The sequence below is a fragment of the Balaenoptera ricei genome, chromosome 3 (genome assembly GCF_028023285.1).
Source record: "Balaenoptera ricei isolate mBalRic1 chromosome 3, mBalRic1.hap2, whole genome shotgun sequence".
Classification (NCBI taxonomy): Eukaryota; Metazoa; Chordata; class Mammalia; order Artiodactyla; family Balaenopteridae; genus Balaenoptera; species Balaenoptera ricei.
In genome coordinates this window covers 182,123,761-182,145,058 of record NC_082641.1, presented here as the reverse complement: position 1 = coordinate 182,145,058, position 21,298 = coordinate 182,123,761, and the positions used below count along the sequence as shown (strand labels likewise).

Genomic DNA, 21,298 nt, shown 5'->3' with positions numbered 1-21,298 from the left:
TGAACCTGTGCCCTTGGCAGACATCACCAATCAATAATTTTTTCCTCCAGTTCTATGCCAAGGCAGACATGGCAAATCAGGCAAAATTTTCCCATCCTATACCCGTGGCAGACATTACTAATTAATCACTGTCTTACTGTAGCATTGGCCCAGTCCACTTGCCTGTGGCTGGTGTTTTTATTTTATTTATTTATTTATTTATTTATTTATTTATTTATTTTTGATTTTTTGATTTTTTATTTATTTTTTGGCCACACAGCATGTGGGATTTTAGTTCGCTGACCAGGGATCAAACCTGGGCCCCCTGCATTGGAAGGCAGATTCTTAACCACTGTGCCACCAGGGAAGTCCAAGGCTGATGCTTTTCATCGCTGTCATTCTCTCTAGTCCCTTGCACGTGGCGGACATTACTAGCTGATCACTGTGTTCTTTTCCCTTTGAGCTTTAGAATCCTCCTGAACACACTGACCCACCAGACACCAAGCGTGTCGTGTGGGTCATCAAATGGACTCTTTAACCACCCCTGAAGCTATTGCTAGGTGCCCCTGGGCAGCTCACTGTCCCTTTCTGAGCCCAGCTTTCCTTACACGTAAAGTGGGGGAAATTATGCCTTCTCTGTGGGGGTGTTAGGGAGCCTTCAGTGTGTAAAATGCCCAGCGTGCAACAGGCCTGGGGTTGCAGGTAGCTGGCAGCCCCCCACCTCTAGTCCCCATCCATGGCAGACATCACCAGCCGATCACAGTCCCCTCTTCCAGCAAGTCTCTGAATCCTCGCTAACACAGAAGCACCAACAGCACATGTGGTGGCCCAGCCTCAAGCAGGTCGGTGCACCTGTCCGAGGTTCCGTTTCTCATTTGCCACATGAGCTGTGACTCCCTACTTCCCAAGCTTGGCCCGGGGATCTGAGGTGATCCTCACAGCACCCTGAAAATTTGGGGCTGGTCAGATCTAAGGTGAATGGGGTCTCACCAGTGTCAGCTCCCTCCGGCCTCTGTGAGCCTCAGTTTACCCCCCAGCCTTGGGGAGTTGCAGCGATACCCATGAATGTCATTAGGCATCTGCTGCATGCGAGGTCCTGTGCTGGAGCTAGGGAGGACGGGAGCGGATAAGAGAGAGGTTCGGACCTAATGGAGCTACTGAGGGGGCCAGGAAAAGCTGGTTCTGATGGGTCCCAGGGGCTCTTTTCAGCTGAGAGGGAGGCAAGCAGAAAGGGCTACAGAGACTCCAGGGCAGAGGGCCTGGCAACTGCAAAGTTTGGAGTGGGGACCCTCCTGGAGAGGCAGCCCCAGGCCACCAGGGATAGACACGGGAGGGAGAGTCAGAAGAGGAGACAGTGGGACCAGTGGGTGGGAACCACGGGGACGTTTGTTTCAACCACAGGACAGGGGAATGGTTAGGAGCTGGTTCTGGAGTTGGGCTGCATGGGTTTCATTTCAGCTCAACCTCTCTCCAGGTCTGTGGCCTCAGGAAAATTATCCATCCTCTCTGAGCTTTGGTTTCCTCAGCGGTAAAGTGGAGAAAAGGGTGACTAGGTGGTTATGGGATTGTTGAGACGGTTCACGTTAAGTGCTTTAGACAAGACATGTGGTGAGCTCTTGTCGTAACTAGTATTATATGTAATATGTGCTATTGTGGTCTCTCTATAACACTAGTGCTAAATACTACTATGATACTGTCACTGTAACTAGTATTGTCACCATGACCTATATTACCATTATGCTGGTATCTGATGTCAGCCTGATACTAGAAAGGATCTTACAGCACTTATGTCTTTTCAAAAACCTGTCCACTTCCCTGGAAAGGAAGTGAGCGCCCCATCGGTGGAGGTATTCAAGGGGGCACATTCCTACCTTGGATGGGAGGTGGGGAGTGGGCCACCTCTGTTCCATTCTGGCCACCAACCCCTCTTCTCTCCTGTCCAGAGGAGGACTCGGCCATCCCCATCACGGTCCCCGGCCGCCTGCCAGTCTCCCTGGCGGGTCACCCTGTGGTGGCAGCCCAGGCAGTAGCGGCCCAGGCGGCCGTGGCGGCACAGGCAGCCGCCCTGGAGCAGCTCCGGGAGAAGCTGGAGTCTGGGGAGCCTCCTGAGAAGAAGATGGCCCTGGTGGCAGAGGAACAGCAGAGGCTCATGCAGCGAGCGCTACAGCAGAACTTTCTGGCCATGACGGCCCAGCTGCCTATGAGCATCCGGATCAACAGCCAAGGTACCACCCTGGCGCTCAGACCCTCTGTGCTTCCTGCATGCATTCCTCGTAGCCACCATGTGTAAAGAGTGCTTACAGATCAATAAGATAGAAAGGCAAACAAACCAGTAGAAGAAATGGGCAGCTGTGACTCGTAAACTCATAGGAAAAACTGTTCAACTCCATCTAGTTGGGGATCTGCAAGTTAACGAGGAGATACCATTTTTCACCTGTCAGAGTTTGATAATATCAAACGTTGGTCAGGATGTGCGGAAATGGGCCCCATCGGTCCTGCTGGTGGGAACGTAAATAGGTGACAACTTGGCAATCTCTTTTAAAAATAGAAAATGTGCTTGCCCCATGACTGGGTGATTCTGCTTGGTATCTCGAGCAGAACTAATGTAGGGAAACAAGGAAACACAGGTTTTCAAGGATGTTCACTGCAGTTATTTGCATGACGTCACTAGTGTGTCCATCAGTAGGGGAATTCATGAATCAAGTCTGGAATACTTTGTGGTCATTAAAAAGAATGACATGGGGACTTCCCTGGCGGTCCAGTGGTTAGGACTCTGCACTCTCACTGCCAAGGGCCTGGGTCCAATCCTTGGTCGGGGAACTAAGATCCCACAAGCCACGTGGCACAGCCAAAAAAAAAAGAATGACATGATTTGGGTGTAGGGACACCGCTTAAGACTTGTAATCATGCTGTACACCTGAAACTAACACACTGTAAATCAACTATAGTCCAGTAAAATTTATAAAAAAGAAAAAGAAAAAATACTTGTAATCAAGAAAAAAGCAAACTTGAGACAAATTCATTCTTATTCAATAAGTATTTATTGAGTACCTACTGTGTGCGCTGCTGAGAGATCCTGTCCAGCGCTTCGTGAAGCTTCACGGCTGGTGGGTGACCCACGTGACCCAGATCATTGCATAGGTGGGTTTATGATTACAAAGGGTGGTTTTTCTTCTTCCCGCAGGCTCCGAGAGCCGCCAGGACTCGGCTGCGAACCTGACCAACACCAATGGCAGCAACAGTATTAGCATGTCAGTAGAGATTAATGGAATCATGTACACAGGTAGGACCACCCAGCCCCCATGCCCACCTTGACCACATCTCTCTCTCCCGAGTCCTGGTTGCCCCCCCCCCCACGGGGGGTGTGGCTTCTTGAGCCCAGACCTCTTCCCTCATGAGACTCAAGCAAGATAGTCTGTGTCCTATACTTAGCACGGAGCTCAGCACAGAGTAAGTGCTCAGAAATACATATCCTGTGTTATATATCTTATAGCAAACGATGTTTCCAGGTTCCTTCTAAAAAAAATGTGATCAGACCCATGGCTCCTATAGACCACCAGGTGGCGATGTTGACACAGAACAGCTCGGTTGCTGTAAAGACCCCCCCCTCACCCCCCCCCCACCCCCCGCCATGGGGGGAGGCTGAGGAGATGGTGGTGACCTGGAAGCCGGGGGTAGTGGGGCGGGCACGCTCTTTACAGGGGGTCAGCGCTCAGGAATCCCTCGCACCTGTCACATGATCTTTTAAATTCTCCACGACTTGTCTCCTGTCCTTGCACCAGGAGTGCTGTTCGCCCAGCCGCCGGCCCCCACGCCACCCTCGGCTCCCAGCAAAGGCGGAGGTGGCAGCAGCCGGGGAGCAAACAGCGGGACCAGCAGCAGCGCGGGCAGCCAGGCGGGGCCAGCGGGGTTGTCTGCACCCCCCGCATCTTCTACCTCAAATAACTCATTGCCTTAACCGCTACACTCCTCACCCTGGGAGCCCACCAGACGGGGCAGGGGGTCCAGGTGGGCCAAGCAGGGGCCGGGATGGCGGGAGTTACGGGTGGGGAGGGGAGGTATCCACAAAGGAGCGACAGCTAACGCCAAAAAGAAAAGAAAATATATATATACATATATATATATATATATATATATAAAGAAAATTTAATAAAACAGGGGAAAACCAAGGAACACTTGAATTACTCAGGTTTCGGACATTCAGAGAGACGAATTGTGAGAGCAGCAAAGGAAATGAGAAACAAGAGAGGCAGATGTCTCCTAGGGCTTTCCTGCAGCCCTGGTGGACCCACGTGGGCTGGTGTCTAGTTTGGACAGGCCAATCCTGTTTACCTCATACATCCCTGCACTGTGTTTTTTCATTTTTATCTGTTTTTTTCCCTTTTTTTTTTTTTTTCCCTCTTCATTACACACTCACCACACCCAGCTCCTTGCGTTGAATGAAACCCCTGAGCCAAGATCAGTTGAATTTCTTTTCTTGTTGCTTTCGGGAACTTTTTTTTTTTTTTTTAAAGAAATAGTGAACTTCAAAGTCTGTAGGGTTTTTAAGAGGTTTCGGGGGTTTTGTTTTGTAAATATTCTATTTTATTCTTGGGGGAGGAATCAAACCTAGGAAAAGGATATATATATCTATATATTTGTGTTCATTCAGGGAAACTGGACTTGAAAAAGCAAAAAAAAAAAAAAAAAAAAAAAAGAAAAAAGTAATACCCTTTTTATTTTTCCCATGACTGACTTGGGTTCGGTTGTGCATTTCCTGTGGCGCAGTGGGCAGCTGGCAGGTCCAGGACACTGGATCCCTGGGCTAGAGTCAGCAGAGCCGATGAACTCAGGTGCTGTGGGCCGGGCTGGGGTAGGGGCTGCATGCCGGGGGTCCGTGGGGAAGGGGAGCAGGAATGTTGAATGGTAGACATCACCGTACTTGTTCTTACTTCATGCGGGGCTCCTCAGTCAGGAATCCCGAAGTCTTAACTCGAGAGGAGAAAGTGCTGGGAGGGGGTTCACCTGTCAGCCCCAGGCTCCTGTCTCAGGGATGAATACGGCCTGGGGACTCCCTTGCCTGAAAGGGCTGCTTTTGGAGACTTGTCCATGCCGGGGGGACAGGGGTGAGCCGGCCTTGGCTCAGGGCAGGGTTTCTGTGGGGCCACGGCACCCTGAACACCACCCCTCCCCCCAGCATTTTCATCTCCTCCACTTTGTCCCTTCTTACTTCCTGGGGGCCCTGCAGTAACTAAAGGAACTAAATAGAGGCCGAGAAGGGGCCGCGCCCCTCCCTCTGTGACCCTGTCCCCCGGGTCAGAAGGTGGGCATCGGGTGGGGCACAGCTGGGGGGGCATTAGTTCAGGGCTGGTGAAGGTCTCCACCAGGCGAGCTGCACATCCGTCCTAAACCCAGGCGCGGTTTGGGGTCCCGGGGGACCAGGTGGTGTTGGGTGGGGCCGTAGCTCCCACAAGGTAACGCTCTTTCACGTTCCTCTGGGGTGGGGTGGGAGGAACTCAGCTGTTCCCAGGGTGAGCCTGGAACCTCTAATTGGGCCCAGGGAGCCCGGCCTAACGAGCCCGGAGCGGCAGGGCACCGCTGGCCGCCTCCGGCCTCCAGACCCAGGCGTCATCTTGTTGCCTTGCAGACCATGAGGGTGGTCCTGAGCTCACCCCCACCCCAATCTTTGGGAGGGAGCCCGTTTCCTTGGTATATCTCAGGGTCGCTGACGCCCCCCACCCTTCCAGGAGGGGGTAGCGCTGGGCGTGGGGCTTTCTTCCTGCTTTTCCTTCTGGAAGGTTCTCCCCTCCCTTCTCTCACTGCAGCGGCACAATCATTGTGGGAGGGGGATCCTTTTGTCCCCAGACACAATCTGCCCCCCTCGCCATCACCCCACCTTCTCCCTCTCCTCTCCCCCCACCTGACGGCAGGAGCGTGGGAGGCTGCCCTCTGCCCCCCCCCTCCGCCCCCCATTCTGCCGGCCGCGTGGGTGGGGGGGGTCTCTGCTGCGAGTTTCTTTCTACCTCAGGTCTGACTTTTGATGCCAAAACCCCCGCCCGGCCGCCCACCCCCACCAGCCCCCAGCTCAGGGTCCCACCCCCGTGTGTCCTGTTGAGCATCCACGTGTGTCTGGGGGAGCGGGTGTCCTGCAGGAGAGGCGCCTTCCCCCGGGTCTAACTCAGGGTGTGCCTGCGGTGCTGGGCGACGCTGATGATTGTAGGGGATGGGGTTGGGGGGGCGTGGGCCCAGGATGGGGGGAGTCTACCGGCCGTGGAAACGCGAGGGGGGCCCGGGGCCAGCAGGCGCTCAGCCCCCAGGGGGCCCTGCCTTTGCCTGGGGTGCCCCCATCAGCCCCCCACACTCCCAACCCCGCCTGTCAGTGGGGGGGGGGGGTTTCTGGGGTGCCGCTCAGCACCCCTTATGCAAACCGGGACGGGGATGGGGGCTGAGTGCTGTTCATTTCAGAACAGGTGGGGCTTAGCAGCATGCTGAGGGTGGGGACCCCCAAATTCAGGGTGGAGAGGGGCTCCAGAGGCTCCCCTGCTCTGGAGATGCTTGTGGATGGGCTGCTTCTAGAACCTTCCTTGTGACCTCCAAACCGGCCGCAGGGCTGTAGCTGTCCGGCTGGGGGGGCGGGCGGGGGGGCGGGACGGGGCATGGGGTGGCGGGTTGGTTTGTAATAGTTGTGTGTTTGTACAGTCACTTTTCTCACTGTTAGCATTTTTGCCCACTACCATCCTTTTTTTTTTTTTTTTCCCCTTAATTTTGCTTCTGCATTTTTTCTTGGCAAACATGACTTCAGCCTTTCATTCCTGACATGTGAAATTTCAGTTTCTCTGGGGTTTGTCAGAGGGCGTGGGGACCGCGCCTGAACTCAGGTTAAAGGGAAAAAAAAAACTTCTAATAAAAAGATGTAAAACTACTCTCTACCTCTGGCCGGGCCCAGCCTGTCGCGCCCTGGCCGCGGCGGGGCAGCCTGTGACGATTTATTTCAGTTTTTGCAGGATATTCAGGTATTAAAAGGGAGGGGAAAAAAAAAAAAAGACCAAAAAAAGAAAAAAAGAAAAAAAAAGGTGTGATTTTGAAATTTAAAAGAACACTGAAAGTTTACATTTTATAACATTATTATGCAGATTGTATTTAAACTTCAGAAATATTTAAGACAATTGTAACCCTGTAAAGCTGATGAAATATTAAAACAAGACAAAACACTTCTGACTTTTAACAGAGAACGGCTCCTGTGGTGGTTTTTTGGGCGTCGCCCCACCCGCACCCTGGGTCCTGGCAGCAGAAAGCACAGGGCCTGACCCAGACGGCGTCCAGCAGGGACTGTGCCCCCCCAGGGGACACTGGGCCACGTCCAGGGATGTGTGCGCTCCTGGCATCGAGTGGGGGGGGGGGGCCCACAGAGGACGACCCTCCCCCATGTCAGCAGTGCTGGGTGGTGTCACCCTGACCTTCTGTGGGTGAGATGCAGGAGCTGCCCCACGTCCACTGGGAGCAGCCCAAGCAGTCTTGGCCGTGACAGGGGTCCACTCTGCCCCCCCAACCCCCAGCCTTCCTGCTGTGGTTCAGTCCACATTTCTACACTTGACTTGTGGCCCCAAAGAAAGCAGACCAAGGGGCGGGCTCAGCCCTGGGGGCAGTTTGCGACCCCTGGGCTCAGGGCACGTGGAAGGGAAACCCCACAGAGGCAAACCAGCACAGCAGGATTTTCTGGGCATGCATTCCTCAGCCACCTCTCGCCCCCACCCCCTGCCCAGAGGACGTGACGGGCTCAAGGTCAGCGTGGCCGGATGGTGGGCAGGGCGGGCCTCCTGCCACCTGGCTCCCCTGCCACCTGCTCCGGCCACGGCTGGCCTGGGCCGGTCCCTCCCGCCGGGGTCAGCCCCCAGGTCTGCTTTGAGTGAGGAAAAACAACTCACTCCTCCTGTTGCAGATGCCTCCCTGTGGCCCATCCACGTGGTTCCAGCCTCTGCGGGCCCGGGGGACCAGGAGAGGTCAGAGGACAGGGGTCAACCCACCTGCCCCTCAGAGCCCCCTGCCCCCCCAGGGAGGTAAAGGAAAAGTGTTTTTTTGTTTTGTTTGTTTTTTTGTTTTAAAAAGGCCCATTCAGCAAACTGGATCGGCCTGTCCAACATCTTCATTCCTCCTCTGAAGAGGCCCAGAGATGGGGCAAGAGGCCCTGAGGTCACACAGCCCTGGGGCAGGGGGGAAGCAGGGAGGGGGTCGGGCCCCGCCACCTCCTCCCCAGCCTCCCAGATCCCTGAGGAGCCTCCCGCCTGCTGGGCCTCCTGCTCTGTGCTTGTGAGGAGGCCCAGGGAGCCTCCCAGGTGAAACTCAAAACCATGTCTGATCAGCGGAGCTGCGGGAGCCCACCAGAAGCCAAAGGAAGGTTTGGATGAAAGGAAGCCGGAAAAAGAAGAGGGTTTTCGCTTGAGTCATCCGCCTTCCCCTCCACCATTAGTGCATTTAACGGGGCGGCCCCACAAAGGCCAGGGCTGCTGGGTTTGTTTTGGGTCCCCGCCGCCCCAGGTGGGCAGGGGGTGAGATGGGGCAGTGTGTACCCTGGGCCTGCAAACAGGAGGCGCTCAGTACATGTGTAGGGAATGAAGAATGCGGGGCTTAGACCCGGAGGGGTTGTGCAGACCTCTGTGCCTCAGTTTCCCCGTCCTGCTCCCGCCGCCAGCCTCATGCCCTCCAGGCCTAGGATTTAGTGGACCTAGGACCAGGAGCCAGGCTGGCACCAAGGAGGTCTGGTGGCTGGGTGGTCCGAGAGGCCCCCAAAGTGTGGCTTTTGTCCTGCCCTTCTGACACAACTGGTCTGTCCTCATTCCGGAACCAGGCTGGGGGTGGGGTGACCTCTGACCTCACACAGCAGCCTGGCCGAGCTGGGTCCCCCCAGGAGGGGTGGAGGGGAAACAGGAGGAGTGGAGAGAGAGGCCTGGGAGGGGGCCGGGCCAGCACTCCAGCTGCCCTGCCCTCCAGCAGAGCCCGGGCCTGCCCCTGCCTGAGTGTCCACAACAGCGACTTCTATTTGCACAACTGGTCCCCCTGCAACCGGAACCTGCAGGGCCCATCCTGCGTCTTGGAACCTGGGTGCTTGGCAACTTCCAGGCCAGACCTCCGCAGATGAGGACACACACCCAGGGCTCGAATCAGCATCCCTGATTTGCACATGGGGAAACTGAGGCCCAGAGCTGTGCAGTGACCTGCCCCGCTGCTCAGAAGGACCAGGTTCAAGCCCTGAGTTGGTGGTTAGAAGAAGGCTACCTTGGTCCACCCCCGGGGGTCGCAGAATGTGCCCATTCTCAAATGGAGCTCCACAGAATGCCCAGGATTCAGGATTCAAAGAAAGATGTGGTTTTGGGAAAAAAGTATCTGAAAAATGTAAACTCGCATTCAAAGTGCTTCATTTTTCTTATTCACAGTAAGAAAAAAAGGAAAAAAGTTTGAGGAACCAGGGAGGGAGCATCAGCCGGTTCTGGGGGTGGAAATCAGGAACAGTTGGTTCTAGCTCCCTTCTGTCTTTGGACTAGATGGTCCTTGCCTCAGTGTCCCCTTTTGGCAGCTTCTGGAGGTTTGGACACCCAGCTCTCCTCAATTTACAAAAGTTCTTCAGTTTCACATGACCTCCCCCCACCCTCCGCCGGGGATAAAATAAAATCCAGGTCCCCATATCCAGCTTCCCCCTCCATGATCTGCCTCAGAGCCTTTGCACGCACCTCTGCCCCTTTCTCTTCAGGTTGTTAGTTCCCGCTCTAAGGACACCTGCTCTGGGAAGCCCCTCCTCCAATTCAGGCAGGTCCCCCCTGACGCCCCTCCTCCCGGTTGCTGCTTCTTGCGGTGGCCCCTGGGCTGGGAGCAACTCCGACCGGCATCCCGGTCGGTGGCTCGAGCCTGCCACCTGGCGGCCGGGTCTGGGGCTGCGGAGCCCCAGCTCCGGGCGCCGTTCCTCCTCCAGGAAGGCCCCTCCTCCGCTCTCCTCTCCACTATCCTCTGTCGGATGGCAGAGCGGGGTTGGGGGACGCACCCCGCACCCAGTCTCCCCAACGTTGCTTGTGGGTACGCCGCCCAGGACAGCCATGAGACCACGACTCCTGAGCGAAATTCCCCCTTTTCAAAGGTTAACAACTAATACCACATTTTAAAATGCACTGTTTGTAGACGTGGCCTGCGGCCGGCAGCGCTGACGCGAGATTGTTGGGTGCTCCCCAGACGGAGCTCGCGACTTGTTCGACCCGCACCAAGTTGCCGAAATAAAAATGTGGATTTTGTGGCCCCCGAAGAAAAGTCCAGGGGGAGGCGGACGATGGATCCGTGAATATGCGTCTAACTACGTTTTGAACATCAGCTACCTGTTATGTTAGGTGCGTAGTCTGTTTTACGTACAATGTCTCATTCGGGCCTGTGAGGTCGGTATTCAATATCTGCACGTTAAAAATCATCATCATCATCATCCGAGAGGTTGAGTGCTTGACCAAAAGCGCCCACTGGAAATGGCCAAGCCAGACCTCCAGGCTCTGAAGCTACTAACTGCTCTCAGGAGACTCTCGGCCTTGGTTTCTCCATCTATTTTTGGAAGAAATCTCCTTCCAAGATCTCTAACCAGGCGGTGCGCCCCTTGATTCTCCGCGGAGCGGGAAACAAGAGCCCACCTGATTCACAGGGCGGCCCCCTCCCCGAGTCCTGTGCGCACGCTCGGGTCGGCCAGCCGCCGGGAGCCGGGCAACGTGGGCACCGCTCTAGCCGGCACGGCGCAGTCGCCCGCGTCTCGCTGGTGATGACACATGTCCGGGGCGGTGGAGAAGGAAAGATGGCGGCGCCCATGGAGGTGGCCGTGTGTACCGACTCGGCGGCCCAGCTGTGGAGTTGCGTCGTGTGGGAGCTGCACTCGGGCGCCAATCTGCTCACGTACCGCGGCGGCCAGGCCGGGCCTCGCGGCCTGGCGCTGCTCAATGGCGAGTACTTGCTGGCGGCGCAGCTGGGCAAGAACTACATCAGCGCCTGGGAGCTACAGAGGAAGGTTCGGCGGCGCGCGCCCGGGCGCCGTTGGCGGGATGCGCGGGGCGCACGGGCCTGGGGTCGGAAGAGGGGGCGGTGGGGGCCGCACGGGCCCTGAACCCCGGTGGGAAGTGGGGAATCCTGTTAGGATGCTCTGCGCACGCGCGGGTCTGGGGGCTTTTTGAGGGGGGGTAGGGAGCCGCGCGCCCGGCGTCGGTAGCAGAGGTTAGGGCGCTGCGCGCACGCGCCGAGCTGAGGGTGGGCTGCAGCTTGGAGGTGTGGCGGGCGGGCCTCTGGGCAGCCAGCGGTGCGCACGCGCACAAGGAGAGCTGGGTGTGGGTTCCTTGGGGGCCGTGCGCTGGAGCCGGCGTGGGGCGGGAAGTGTAATTGAAAGGAGTTTGCCTTAGGGGTTCCGTGGGTATCGTGGGCTTGGAGGGTGAAGGTCCAAGGCCTGGGGGAGCCCGCTGAAGGGGAGCCCGGAGATTCGTGTATTTATCACCTCTAAAAAGACGCTTATTTTTCGCCATTAGGGCCCACGGTTTCTCCTACAGAAATTTCAAAACGCAGCCCCTGAAGCTGCTCGCCACCTGTTTTTGCCAGCTGACATCTCCTTCGGCAAGCTCTGTGTTCTGGCTCTGCCTGGTGTGGTCCACACACAAACTCGAGAATTTGTTCCATTTTAGACATTTAGAAACTGACGCTCAAGGTCCCAGGCGAGACTTCAGGGGATGCAGGACTGGGGCAAAAGCCTAGTGGCCAGATGGTTCCTCTGACCCCCAGTCCAGAGACGTACTGTCTTGCCTTTTTTTTTTTTTTTTTAATATTTATTTATTTATTCGTTTATTTGGCTGCGCCAGGTCTTAGCTGTGGCAGATGGGATCTTCGTTGCTGCGTGTGGGATCTTTAGTTGGGGCACGCGAGATCTAGTTCCCTGGGGACCAAACCTGGCCCCTCCCCCCCCCTTCCCCGGCACTGGGAGCTGGGAGCACGGGAAGTCGCAGTGCTGTCTTGCTTTTCAGGAGAATCCACAGGCCTCCACCTCCACCCCCGCCCTGCAAAGCCTCAGCTGGAGCAAATACCCCCGTTCCTGAACCATGGATTTGGTCAAACCACCTCTGTCCCCAACTCCTCTTTCTAGTTCTCCTGGACTTACCAGCTGTCTGGGTGCCCCTCCCACTTGCCTCACTTCCCCCTGCTCCCCCATCAGGCATGAAACTCAGAAGCTTCTTCTTTGTCTAGGACCAGCTTCAGCAGAAGATCATGTGCCCCGGACCGGTCACCTGTCTCACCACGTCGCCCAACGGCCTCTACGTTCTGGCAGGGATCGCAGAGAGCATATACCTGTGGGAGGTGAGCATAGGAGCACAGAACCGGGGTGGCGGTCTCAGCCCGCGGGCTGCCAGCTGAGATCACTGACCCAGTTGTCACCGACAGTCTGTTACGTTTGGGGGGGAAGCTCACCTGACTTCCTGCGTAGACAGTGCAGGATCTGAGGCAACAAGATAAGGCCTTTCCTGACCTCGGCACCAGCAAAACGACCTTCCTGGCTGCCCCAGAGATCAGCAAAGAGAACCGACTGTTCTCTGTGGACTGTCCGAGGCCCGAAGAGATGAGAGGGAGCTGGTAATCTCACCCCGGGGCTCTTAAACTTCAGTATGTGATTCTGAAACTAAGAGGTCTTGCTCAGGCGCAGGGAGAGAAACGGAGGCAGGTCGCCCTGTGGTAGAAATCCTTCCTCTGCTCGCTGCCAAGCTGGTGCAGGGGGTGTGGGCAGACGTCAGCGGCCTGTCCGCCATCAGCAGACGTCTCAGGTGGTTGGCCTCCTTGATGGGGGACACTGTGTGGTCCTGGCTCCCCACCCTCTTGGAGAATTCCTGGCCAGCGTGAGCTGTGGCCACGAGGGGGCGCCCCACGGGGCCGACTGAAGGCTGGCACGCAGGCTGGGGGCTTTCTGACGCCTGTATCCTCCTCTGTGTGTAGCCTCTGTCCTTCCTTTTGCGGGGGGTGAGCGGCTGTGTCTGTGTCCAGGTGTTCCTCTTACAGAGACAGTGGCCACCTCACTCCCATGTCACCTCATCTGAATTGATTACATCTCCAGAGATTATGTCCTGTTCAAGGGAGGTCACAGGTTCCGGAGGTTGGGCATGGACACGTGTGTCTGGGGAACACAGTTCAACCCACGGCAGCATCTGTGCCCCCCGCCAGCCAGCTCAGAAGATGGTGACTTGCAGCTGTGCCTGCAAGGATCAGCCCTGGGTCCAGCTGATCCTGGAGAGACCCTCCCTCACCAGCCCCCCCTCGGCCTTGTCCCCTCGCTCACACCTTCCCTGGGGCTGTGTTATCTCACTGGGGATAGGGTGGGAACAGGTGCTGGCAGGACCCGAGGGGGCATGACCCCCCAGCCTCCCTGTTCACTTCAGAGCCGCAGGCCAAGCACTGGTGCAGGGGGCCTGGGGCGGGCCCTCCCTCCCCCAGGGCTCCCCGTGACCCGGTGCCCTTCTGCCTCCCCAGGTTTCCACAGGGAACCTTCTGGTCATCCTGAGCCGCCACTACCAGGATGTGTCGTGCCTACAGTTCACGGGGGACAGCAGCCACTTCGTCTCGGGGGGCAAGGACTGCCTGGTGCTGGCTTGGAGCCTCTGCAGGTAGAGCCCTGGCCCTGGCGGCTCCCCATCCGGCTGTGGTCTCTGGCCGGGCAAGGCCTTAACCACGAGGGTGGGGAGCCTGCTGTGCAGAGAGGCCAGGCCCCGGGGTGGGAAGGGGCTCCGGGCCAGGTAGGCTGGTGCCAGGAGGACGGGGCCCTGGGCAGCTACCCAGGACTTTTATTCGGGTGAGGGGGCCTGGTTACTGCCCGGAGACAGGGTATAAAGGCGTCGAGATGTGGGCCGCCCTCCCTGCTGAGATCCGGCTCCTCCCCCACCCCCAAGCGTGCTGCAGGCAGACCCCTCCCGGACCCCCGGACCCCGGCACGTGTGGTCTCGCCACACCCTCCCCATCACAGACCTGCACTGCGGCTTTGGTGGGCCCCTGGCCCGGGTGGCCACCGCCTCGCTGGACCAGACAGTGAAGGTAGGGCCCTGCCCTGACCCCTGCAGTGGATCTGTGAGCTGAGCCCGGCGGCTGGCGGGTTCCTGGCCCACGGGAGCCAGAGCGTCATCTCCTCCCGCTGGCTGGTGGGTCCCGACAGCTCTTAATCCCCCGCTGCCTTCGGCCTCAAGGACGTCCGGGGTCGGGGGGGGCAGCCCAGGCCTGTGTCGGCTTGGAAATTCCCACTTGACCACTGCACCTGGCAGCTCCTGGCAGCTCCTGGCCAAGCCTCAGGGGATTTGAGGGAGTCCCCAAGTCTTCGTCCCTGGTTGGGGCAGTCCAGGGCCGACCTGGTGGTGGCCTGGGGGCTGCAGTAACTGAAGCCGGTGGTGGCGAGGGGTCCCAGCATGAGAACCAGGTCTCTGAACCCCCAAGACCCCCGTGGTGACAGCTGCTGTCTGAGGTTCCTGTGGCGTCCAGAGTCTCCCGGCCGGGCTCAGCCGCTCTCAGACCCATGCCCCCGCCCTCGCCCCTGCCCGCAGCTGTGGGAGATCTCCTCCGGTGAGCTGCTGCTGTCTGTGCTCTTCGACGTGAGCATCATGGCCGTGACCATGGACCTGGCTGAGCATCACATGTTCTGCGGTGGCAGTGACGGCTCCATCTTCCAGGTCGACCTCTGCACCTGGGTGAGTGGGCGTGGGGGGCCGGGGGGTGCGCGGCTTGGGGCTGAGACGCAGGCGTGCCTTGTGCTCACCGGCCCTCCCATTTCCACAGCCCGGGCAGAGAGAGAAGAGCTTCCAGCCGGAGCAGGACCACGGGAAGGTGTTCAGAGGGCACAGGTACGGGGACGGGGTCGACCAGGAGGTGGTGGGGGGGTCATTGTGCCGCCCTCCTCCGGGCGCCAGGTGACCTGTCTGTCCCCAGGAACCAGGTGACCTGCCTGTCAGTGTCCACGGACGGCAGCGTGCTCCTCTCGGGCTCCCACGACGAGACGGTGCGCCTCTGGGATGTGCAGAGCCAGCAGTGCCTCAGGACGGTGGCTCTCAAAGGTGGGCGCGCACCGCCCTCCTGGAGGCCCTGGGCCCGGGGGGCCTTGCCCTTTTGTCCACACCGCGGGCAGCCCGGGGCTGGAGCAAGGACCCAGGGTTTGCCTCGTGGAGGGTGCGGACGGGAATGCACGGGAGTGTCAGGGCCAGGTGGGTGGCTGGAGGAGCGGAGGGTGGGAGCCCGGACCCATTGAGGGTGGGTCCCGATCGCCGCTTGCCCGCCCCAGGCCCCGTGACCAACGCCTGCATCATGCTGGCGCCCATCAGCATGCTGAGCTCCGACTTCAGGCCCAGCCTGCCCTTGCCCCACTTCAACAAGCACCTGCTGGGCACGGAGCATGGGGATGAGCCGCGCCACGGGGGCCTCACGCTGCGCCTGGGCCTCCACCAGCAGGTATGTCTCGCCCTCAGCTGGGACCCCCACCCTTGGGCCTCAGCCTCTGCGGTGTGGCTCTGGGTGCCCTTGGGTTGGGTCCTGGTGGGGACCTTCCACGTTCTCCTCTGCTGAAGAGGCTTCTTTGCCCTTGTCGTTGAGGACAGCCTGATGGCTGCCCTGACCTCAGGAAGCCCTGGAACCTTCCAGAGAGGGAGCGGGCCACGCACAGGGTGTTGTTCCAGGGGCCGATCAGGACCCAGAGGTTGTGCACGTGCAGCCACCTTCCCCAGCTGGGTGGCGGGAGAGCTCACAGCCCCAGTGCCCATGGGACCCCCTTCCATGACGGCCTGCCTGCCCCTCCAGGCCCCCGGGGCCCCTCCCTGCCTGTCCTCAGCGTGGCCAGCCTTGCACACTGAGGCCGGGCTCTGTCTGCTGTCTCTGCGCCTCGGAGTCACACGAGCCTTCGGGGCTGTCCACGCCCCTCCCGGCGGCCTGATGGATGGCTGTGCCAGGCTCCGGGCTGCTGGCCCAGGGCAGCGTGCCCAGACGGGGTCCAGCGGGAGACGGATGGCCTCTGGGCAGCAGCAGGGTCCATCATCTCACCGGGCGGGTGAGCCCTCCCAGGGCTGGAGGCTCTAGCCGACTGTGGGGCTGCTCGTCCCTCGAGGCTTGATGGGAGTGGCTGGCTAACGTGACCCCGTCTGTTCCAGGGGTCAGAGCCCAGCTACCTGGAGCGGGTGGAACAGCTGCACGGGGTGATGTGCAGCACGTTGGAGAAGGTGGGCGGGGAGAGGCCCCAGGATGGGGGAGGGGAGGGGCGGGGCCCAAGATGGGGGCTTGTCCGGAGGGAAGGGCGGCAGGGGGCCTGGGCTGTGGGTTGGAAGGGATGTGCCCCCGCCCCACCCTCTGTCATGGACGGTGGGGACAGTGGCCCTCAGTGCCAGCCCCGCCCCGCTGCCTGCCGCTGGGATGCCTGAGGCCCCTCCCGCTCTGAGCACTCTACCGCCCTCCCCCAGAACGTGCTGGGTGGCCAGGACCAGCTACGGATCCGCGTGGCAGAGCTGGAGGACGAGGTGCGGAACCTGCGCAAGATCAACCGCGACCTATTCGACTTCTCCACGCGCATCATCACTCGGCCGGCCAAGTGAGCGCATGTGCCCGACCCCGGCCAAGTGAGGCCCAGTGAGCACGCGCGTTGCCCGGACCCACACTCGGACCTGCCCCCTGGGCTCCCCCCAGGACCCTCCCGACTGGCTGGCAGACCCCGAGGCCCGAGGCCTGAGCCCATCCTCTGCCGGCGTCCTATCATTTGGATCTGCCCACCAGGGGGTGTGGTCCAGTGTTGACCTGCTGTCCTCCCGTGACCTGCCATGTCGTGTTGGTGCTGTGCCGTGTCTAACAAAAGACCTGAAATCCTGCCTCTCGGCCTCCTTGTGCCCACGCTGGGCTCAGGACCCCGGTGGCGGGACCTGCTTCAGGGACCTCACCGTAGCCATCACAGGGTCCGAGTTTCAGATCTAGCGTCGAGAAGCCTGGGTTCTCACCTCTTCACTCACCTGCCACCCCAGTGCCTTTCCATGACCCAGAGGCCATGCCACCCGTGGGACGGGACAGGGACATTCTGGGAGCTGCAGGACGAGGTCCCCAGGGGCAGGAGTGACTCCGGGACAACAGTGCAGTCACACTGGTCCCGTCCCCCCAACCTGGGTCAGGGCAGCTGGCTCTGGGGTGGCAGCCAATTCTGGGCCAGGGTCATCTTGACCAGAACCTTCTTGGTGTCAGGGGCCGGAGGGAGGCCAGGCCCCACCCCCACCCCCACTGCCAAGGGGAGACAGGGACACCACCAGCTGGCACCTGGAGCCCAGCCGAGAGGTGGTCCCTCAGGCTGCCCATGGAACCTTCCAGAAAGCTGCCCCCAAATGACAGCCTGCTTAATGGTCCAGAAAATCCACATGACTTAGCAGGTGCTGTAATGACCTCGGCTGGGGGCTAGCTCCTGGTTCATGTCTTTAGCTAGTGGGCATCCCCGCTGGGGCTCTGCACCCACCCTCATGGCCCACCTTGTGCAGGAAGCTGCCAGGAGAGGAGTCCTGCTGGCTGATAGGGTCCACATTGTAGGTGCAGCCCCTGGGCCCCTGGTGGATCCCAAGAAGTGAGGCGGGGTGGGGGAGTGGGTCGCGAGGCAGCTCATCAGAGCAGAGCTGGGGGTCGGAGCTGCGCCCTCCTCCCCAGAGCACCCAGGGCTGTTTTCCTGTCTGCAGTCTGCGTCCAGTCCGTCCTCACCCCCTTGGTTTCCGGAGGGTCCGGAAGATTAGGAGAGGGCCTCAGAATTTGGCTGAGATTCCCCTGGGGCCAAGGGCCACCTCACCTGCCCGGGCCCTGCGTCCCCAGGCCCTGGCGCTGGTGAGGGTCCCTGGCAGCCCTGGTGCTGAGCCTGAGGCCTGCTGCCCTCTGCCTGGGACGCTGCCCCACGCCCCCAGCTGTCTGCACTCGCCCCGTGATTCAGTGGCTTGGAAGGAGAGGCCAGTTTTTGAGGCCCCAGTGTTGCTCTTTGTCTTGTGGAGTCCCAGGCAGGAGCTGGCAGGTGGCCAGGAGACGGGCTGGGGATCGGCCAATGTCTGGCAGCCACCTCCCGGGCTCTGGGTTTTTCCCTGGGGAGCAGGGGTATTGTTCTCATTGCCCTGGATCCTCAGCTGCCACCTTGGGTCCTGGGATTCCTCCTGGCTCATCTGCCACACCCATGGCTGGGGTGAGGGTAGGCACCCCTGGGTGGGGTCCCCACCCCTGGGGCTGTCACTTTGATGACTCGGCCCTGAAGGGGGGTGCCTGGCTGGGCCTGGGAAGATCCTCCAGTTGACACGCAACCGTCTTTGCCCGCGCTGTCTTGCCACCTGTCCTTGTGGGCCTGCAAGGTCTCCTGTCCCCCTTCCGCGGGCCATGCTGAGAGAGTTCACAGGAGGTCGGTTGGCGGGAGCTGGTTGCAGAGAAGGTCGCTGGTGGGCCGTGAAGGCTGGAGCCCCTTTACCTCTTTCCCTGAAATCCCCACATGGCCCTGGGCAAGCCACACACCTGGCCCTGAGGCTCGGTGTCATCTGTAAAAGGGAACACACACCTCCTCGGCCTGCGAGGAGCCTTCAGGAGCTGGTGTGCAGCTGAGCAGGTGTGTGACAGGCGCCAGGCACACGGCCAGCAATGCCGCTGTTGTCCTGTCTGTAAGAATCTGTAGAAGCACAATTTGACCCTGAATCCTGGGCCATCACTGCCAGAGGGGCAGGTGCAGGCGGCACCCAGCATTCACAGATGACTCCTGCATGTGCGCTGAGTTTATGTGAACCGCAGTGACATACTGCCTCTCACACACCAGGACAGATGTTATTTAAGAAACAAAACGTGTCAGGAGGCGATGGAGAAATCTGAGCCCTTCTGCACTGCTGGTGGGAAGGTGAAATGGTACAGCCGCTGTGGCCAATAGCCTGGAGGGTCATCAAAAAATTACATGTGGAATCACCATATGCTCCAGCAATCCCCCTCCTGAGTGCATCCTCCAAAGAAATTAAAGCAAGAGACTCGAGATGTTTGCACGCTTGTGTTAATAGCAGTGTGATTCACAACAGCCAAAAGGTGGAGACAACCCAAGTGGCCACTGACAGGTGATAAACAGAGTGTGGTCCAACCACACAAGGGAATATTATTCAGCCTTACAAAGGAAGGAGATTCTGACACCTGCTACAAAAGGGATGAACCTTGAGGGCATGATGCTCAGTGAGAGAAGCCAGACACAGGACAGATACTGTCTGCTTCCACTCACAGAGGGTCCCTGGGGGAGTCAGATCCACAGAGACAGGAAGTAGATGGTGCGGGCCAGGGGCTGGGGAGGGGCTGGGGAGTCAGGGTTTCACGGGGACAGAGCTTCAGTTTGGGAAGATGAGAAAGTTCTAGAGGTGATGGTGGGAAGGCTGCATAACGTGATTGTGCTTAATGCCACCGAGCTGTGCACTTAAAAATGATTAAAATGGTGAACTTTACATTATGTATATTTTACCACAATTAAGGAAAAAACCTTGCCTGTGTCCACTTGTTTGATGTGCACGGTAGCTGGGAGGTCAGAACTACTACCATTGAGCTTGTAAAGATGGGAGCTGAGGGACTTCCCTGGTGGTCCAGTGGTTGAGACTCCGCCTTCCAATGCAGGGGCGGCCGGTTTGATCTCTGGTCGGGGAGCTAAGGTCCCACGTGCCTTGGGGCCAAAAAACCAAAACATAAAATAGAAGCAATATTGTAACAATTTAATAAAGACTAAAAATGGTCCACGTCAAAACAAAAAAACTTGAAAAAAAAAAGCTGGGAGCCGAGGCGCAGAGGCCAGGGCGCCCAGCGCAGGTCATGCAAGTAGTGGGCCTTGGGGGAAGGTGAGGCGTAACAGCAGGGCCCGAGATGGGGCGGCTTCAGGGGGTTACCCCGTGAGTCCCAGGGGGGCCCAAGGCGCTGTCGGGTGCTCGCGTACCTACTAGAACCAGCAGCCAGTAATGTTTGTTGACTGACTGACTGACTGCTGAGGGCCACATTAGGGTGAGGAGGTATCCCCTCCCCAGGATGGGTCCGTTTCTGGGGACTCATGCTGGCATAGGGACCTCACCCCAGGGTGGGGTGAGGCCCAGGTGGTCCCTGAGGACACTTCTTAACCTGGCGCCTCACCCAGAACAGTGGGGGGGGGGGTGCTCCCTGGTATGACCCTCCCTGTCCTGGGATGCCTGGCCAGGTGGCTGGATGAGATGGCCTTGTCACCTGGAAGCCAGCCACCCAGCTCTCATTAGTCATCTCAAAATTCCATTCATGCTGCTGGCCGGTACTTGCATTTTTCCTCATCTAATGGAGTTTGTCCCCTGCGTCTCTAACACTGGCTCCAAAAGGAGATGGTTTCTTGTGCGTGAAAAAAATCAACTGAGTGTAGACGTGTTCCTTAGAGCTGGAATGTTCCATGCGCAGCTGCTGCCCTGTGCCCTGCGGGGTCTGGGGAGAAGCCTGGCTTTCTCCACTCCCCCACCTGGGATGGGAGAATTCCACGCAGGGTGCTCCTGGGCCCTTACTTGACGGGTGGTTATTGAGCGCCTCCCACAGGCCAGGGCCACAAGAAGGTCTCCATGGCATTTGTCTTGGGGAGGCCCAGAGAATGTAGGAAGAGGCTGGGGGATTGGTAGGCGGCAGGGAGCTAAGGAAGGTTCCGGGGCAGCGGAGAGTGATGTAACCACGCGTCCTTGTCTGAGCAGTTGCTCAAAGCAACAAGCAATTATAAAGTGCCTGCTGTGTGCAAGCACTGGAGACAGCAGTTAACGAGCCAGACCCGCCCCTGTCTCCCAGAGCTGGCCACTGAATAAAGCAAATAAAGGGACAAAAAGACGATGGCGTGTGATGGAGTTCATGTAGGCAGGGATGACGGGGGTGTTCTGAATCTTTCTGGGTGACAAGCTAGGAAAGTTTTTCCAGCAGGGGCATTTGGCACTGGGTCTTGAAGGGTGAAGAGGAATTCTCTGGCTCAAGTTGTCTGCCCGCAGCTGGAGGGCAGGAGACCTTCCCCACAGGTTCCCATCAGACAAGTCTGCTTCAGTTTCCCTGGGGCGCCAACGATGGTAGAGCACGTGGACGGGTTGGTCTGGGTAGACGCTGCTCCCTGGAGGAGGAGGGTGCAGCTGGGTGACTATGGACGCACACTGACCCCTTGTGGGCCTTAGTTTCCCTGACTGAGAAATGGGAACCGTTGCCAGGCTGGAGGGGGGATGAGGGAGGGATCCAGGGGTGAGTGTGGGCACCGGTCATGATGCAAAATCCCTCCCTGCTGCTAACGTCGGCTTCCTCATCTGTAGAGTGGGCACAGAGCCAGGAGGAGCAG

General features: G+C 58.7%; 2 protein-coding genes across 6 annotated transcripts in view; both read left to right on the top strand.

Moving 5' to 3' along the window:
- ARID3A (AT-rich interaction domain 3A) overlaps nucleotides 1-4,389 on the top strand; it is a 33,333-nt gene extending 28,944 nt beyond the window's left edge. For all 3 annotated transcript variants that reach the window (XM_059919007.1, XM_059919008.1, XM_059919006.1), the window contains exons 7-9: nucleotides 1,923-2,204; nucleotides 3,164-3,262; nucleotides 3,762-4,389. In XM_059919007.1, the coding sequence (XP_059774990.1) occupies nucleotides 1,923-2,204; nucleotides 3,164-3,262; nucleotides 3,762-3,937 (557 nt within the window). In that variant the 3' untranslated portion in view covers nucleotides 3,938-4,389. The remainder of the gene's footprint in view (nucleotides 1-1,922; nucleotides 2,205-3,163; nucleotides 3,263-3,761) is intronic.
- Nucleotides 4,390-10,735: 6,346 nt separating this feature from the next.
- Nucleotides 10,736-18,982, top strand: WDR18 (WD repeat domain 18). 3 transcript variants are annotated; one of them, XM_059919005.1, is made up of 11 exons: nucleotides 10,736-10,984; nucleotides 12,202-12,312; nucleotides 13,474-13,607; nucleotides 13,890-14,031; nucleotides 14,532-14,675; nucleotides 14,764-14,828; nucleotides 14,914-15,038; nucleotides 15,263-15,429; nucleotides 15,576-15,673; nucleotides 16,122-16,190; nucleotides 16,428-16,515. In XM_059919005.1, exons 1-10 carry the CDS (start codon nucleotides 10,742-10,744, stop codon nucleotides 16,168-16,170), a joined length of 1,278 nt encoding a protein of 425 aa, XP_059774988.1. In that variant the 5' UTR covers nucleotides 10,736-10,741; the 3' UTR covers nucleotides 16,171-16,190; nucleotides 16,428-16,515. The 3 variants fall into 3 exon arrangements, with proteins under 3 accessions (XP_059774988.1, XP_059774986.1, XP_059774987.1); XM_059919004.1 differs by lacking the exon at nucleotides 15,576-15,673 and having other exon boundaries at nucleotides 10,737-10,984; nucleotides 16,428-18,982; XM_059919003.1 differs by lacking the exons at nucleotides 15,576-15,673; nucleotides 16,122-16,190; nucleotides 16,428-16,515 and adding an exon at nucleotides 15,775-16,065.
- The last annotated feature ends 2,316 nt before the right edge of the window (nucleotides 18,983-21,298 follow it).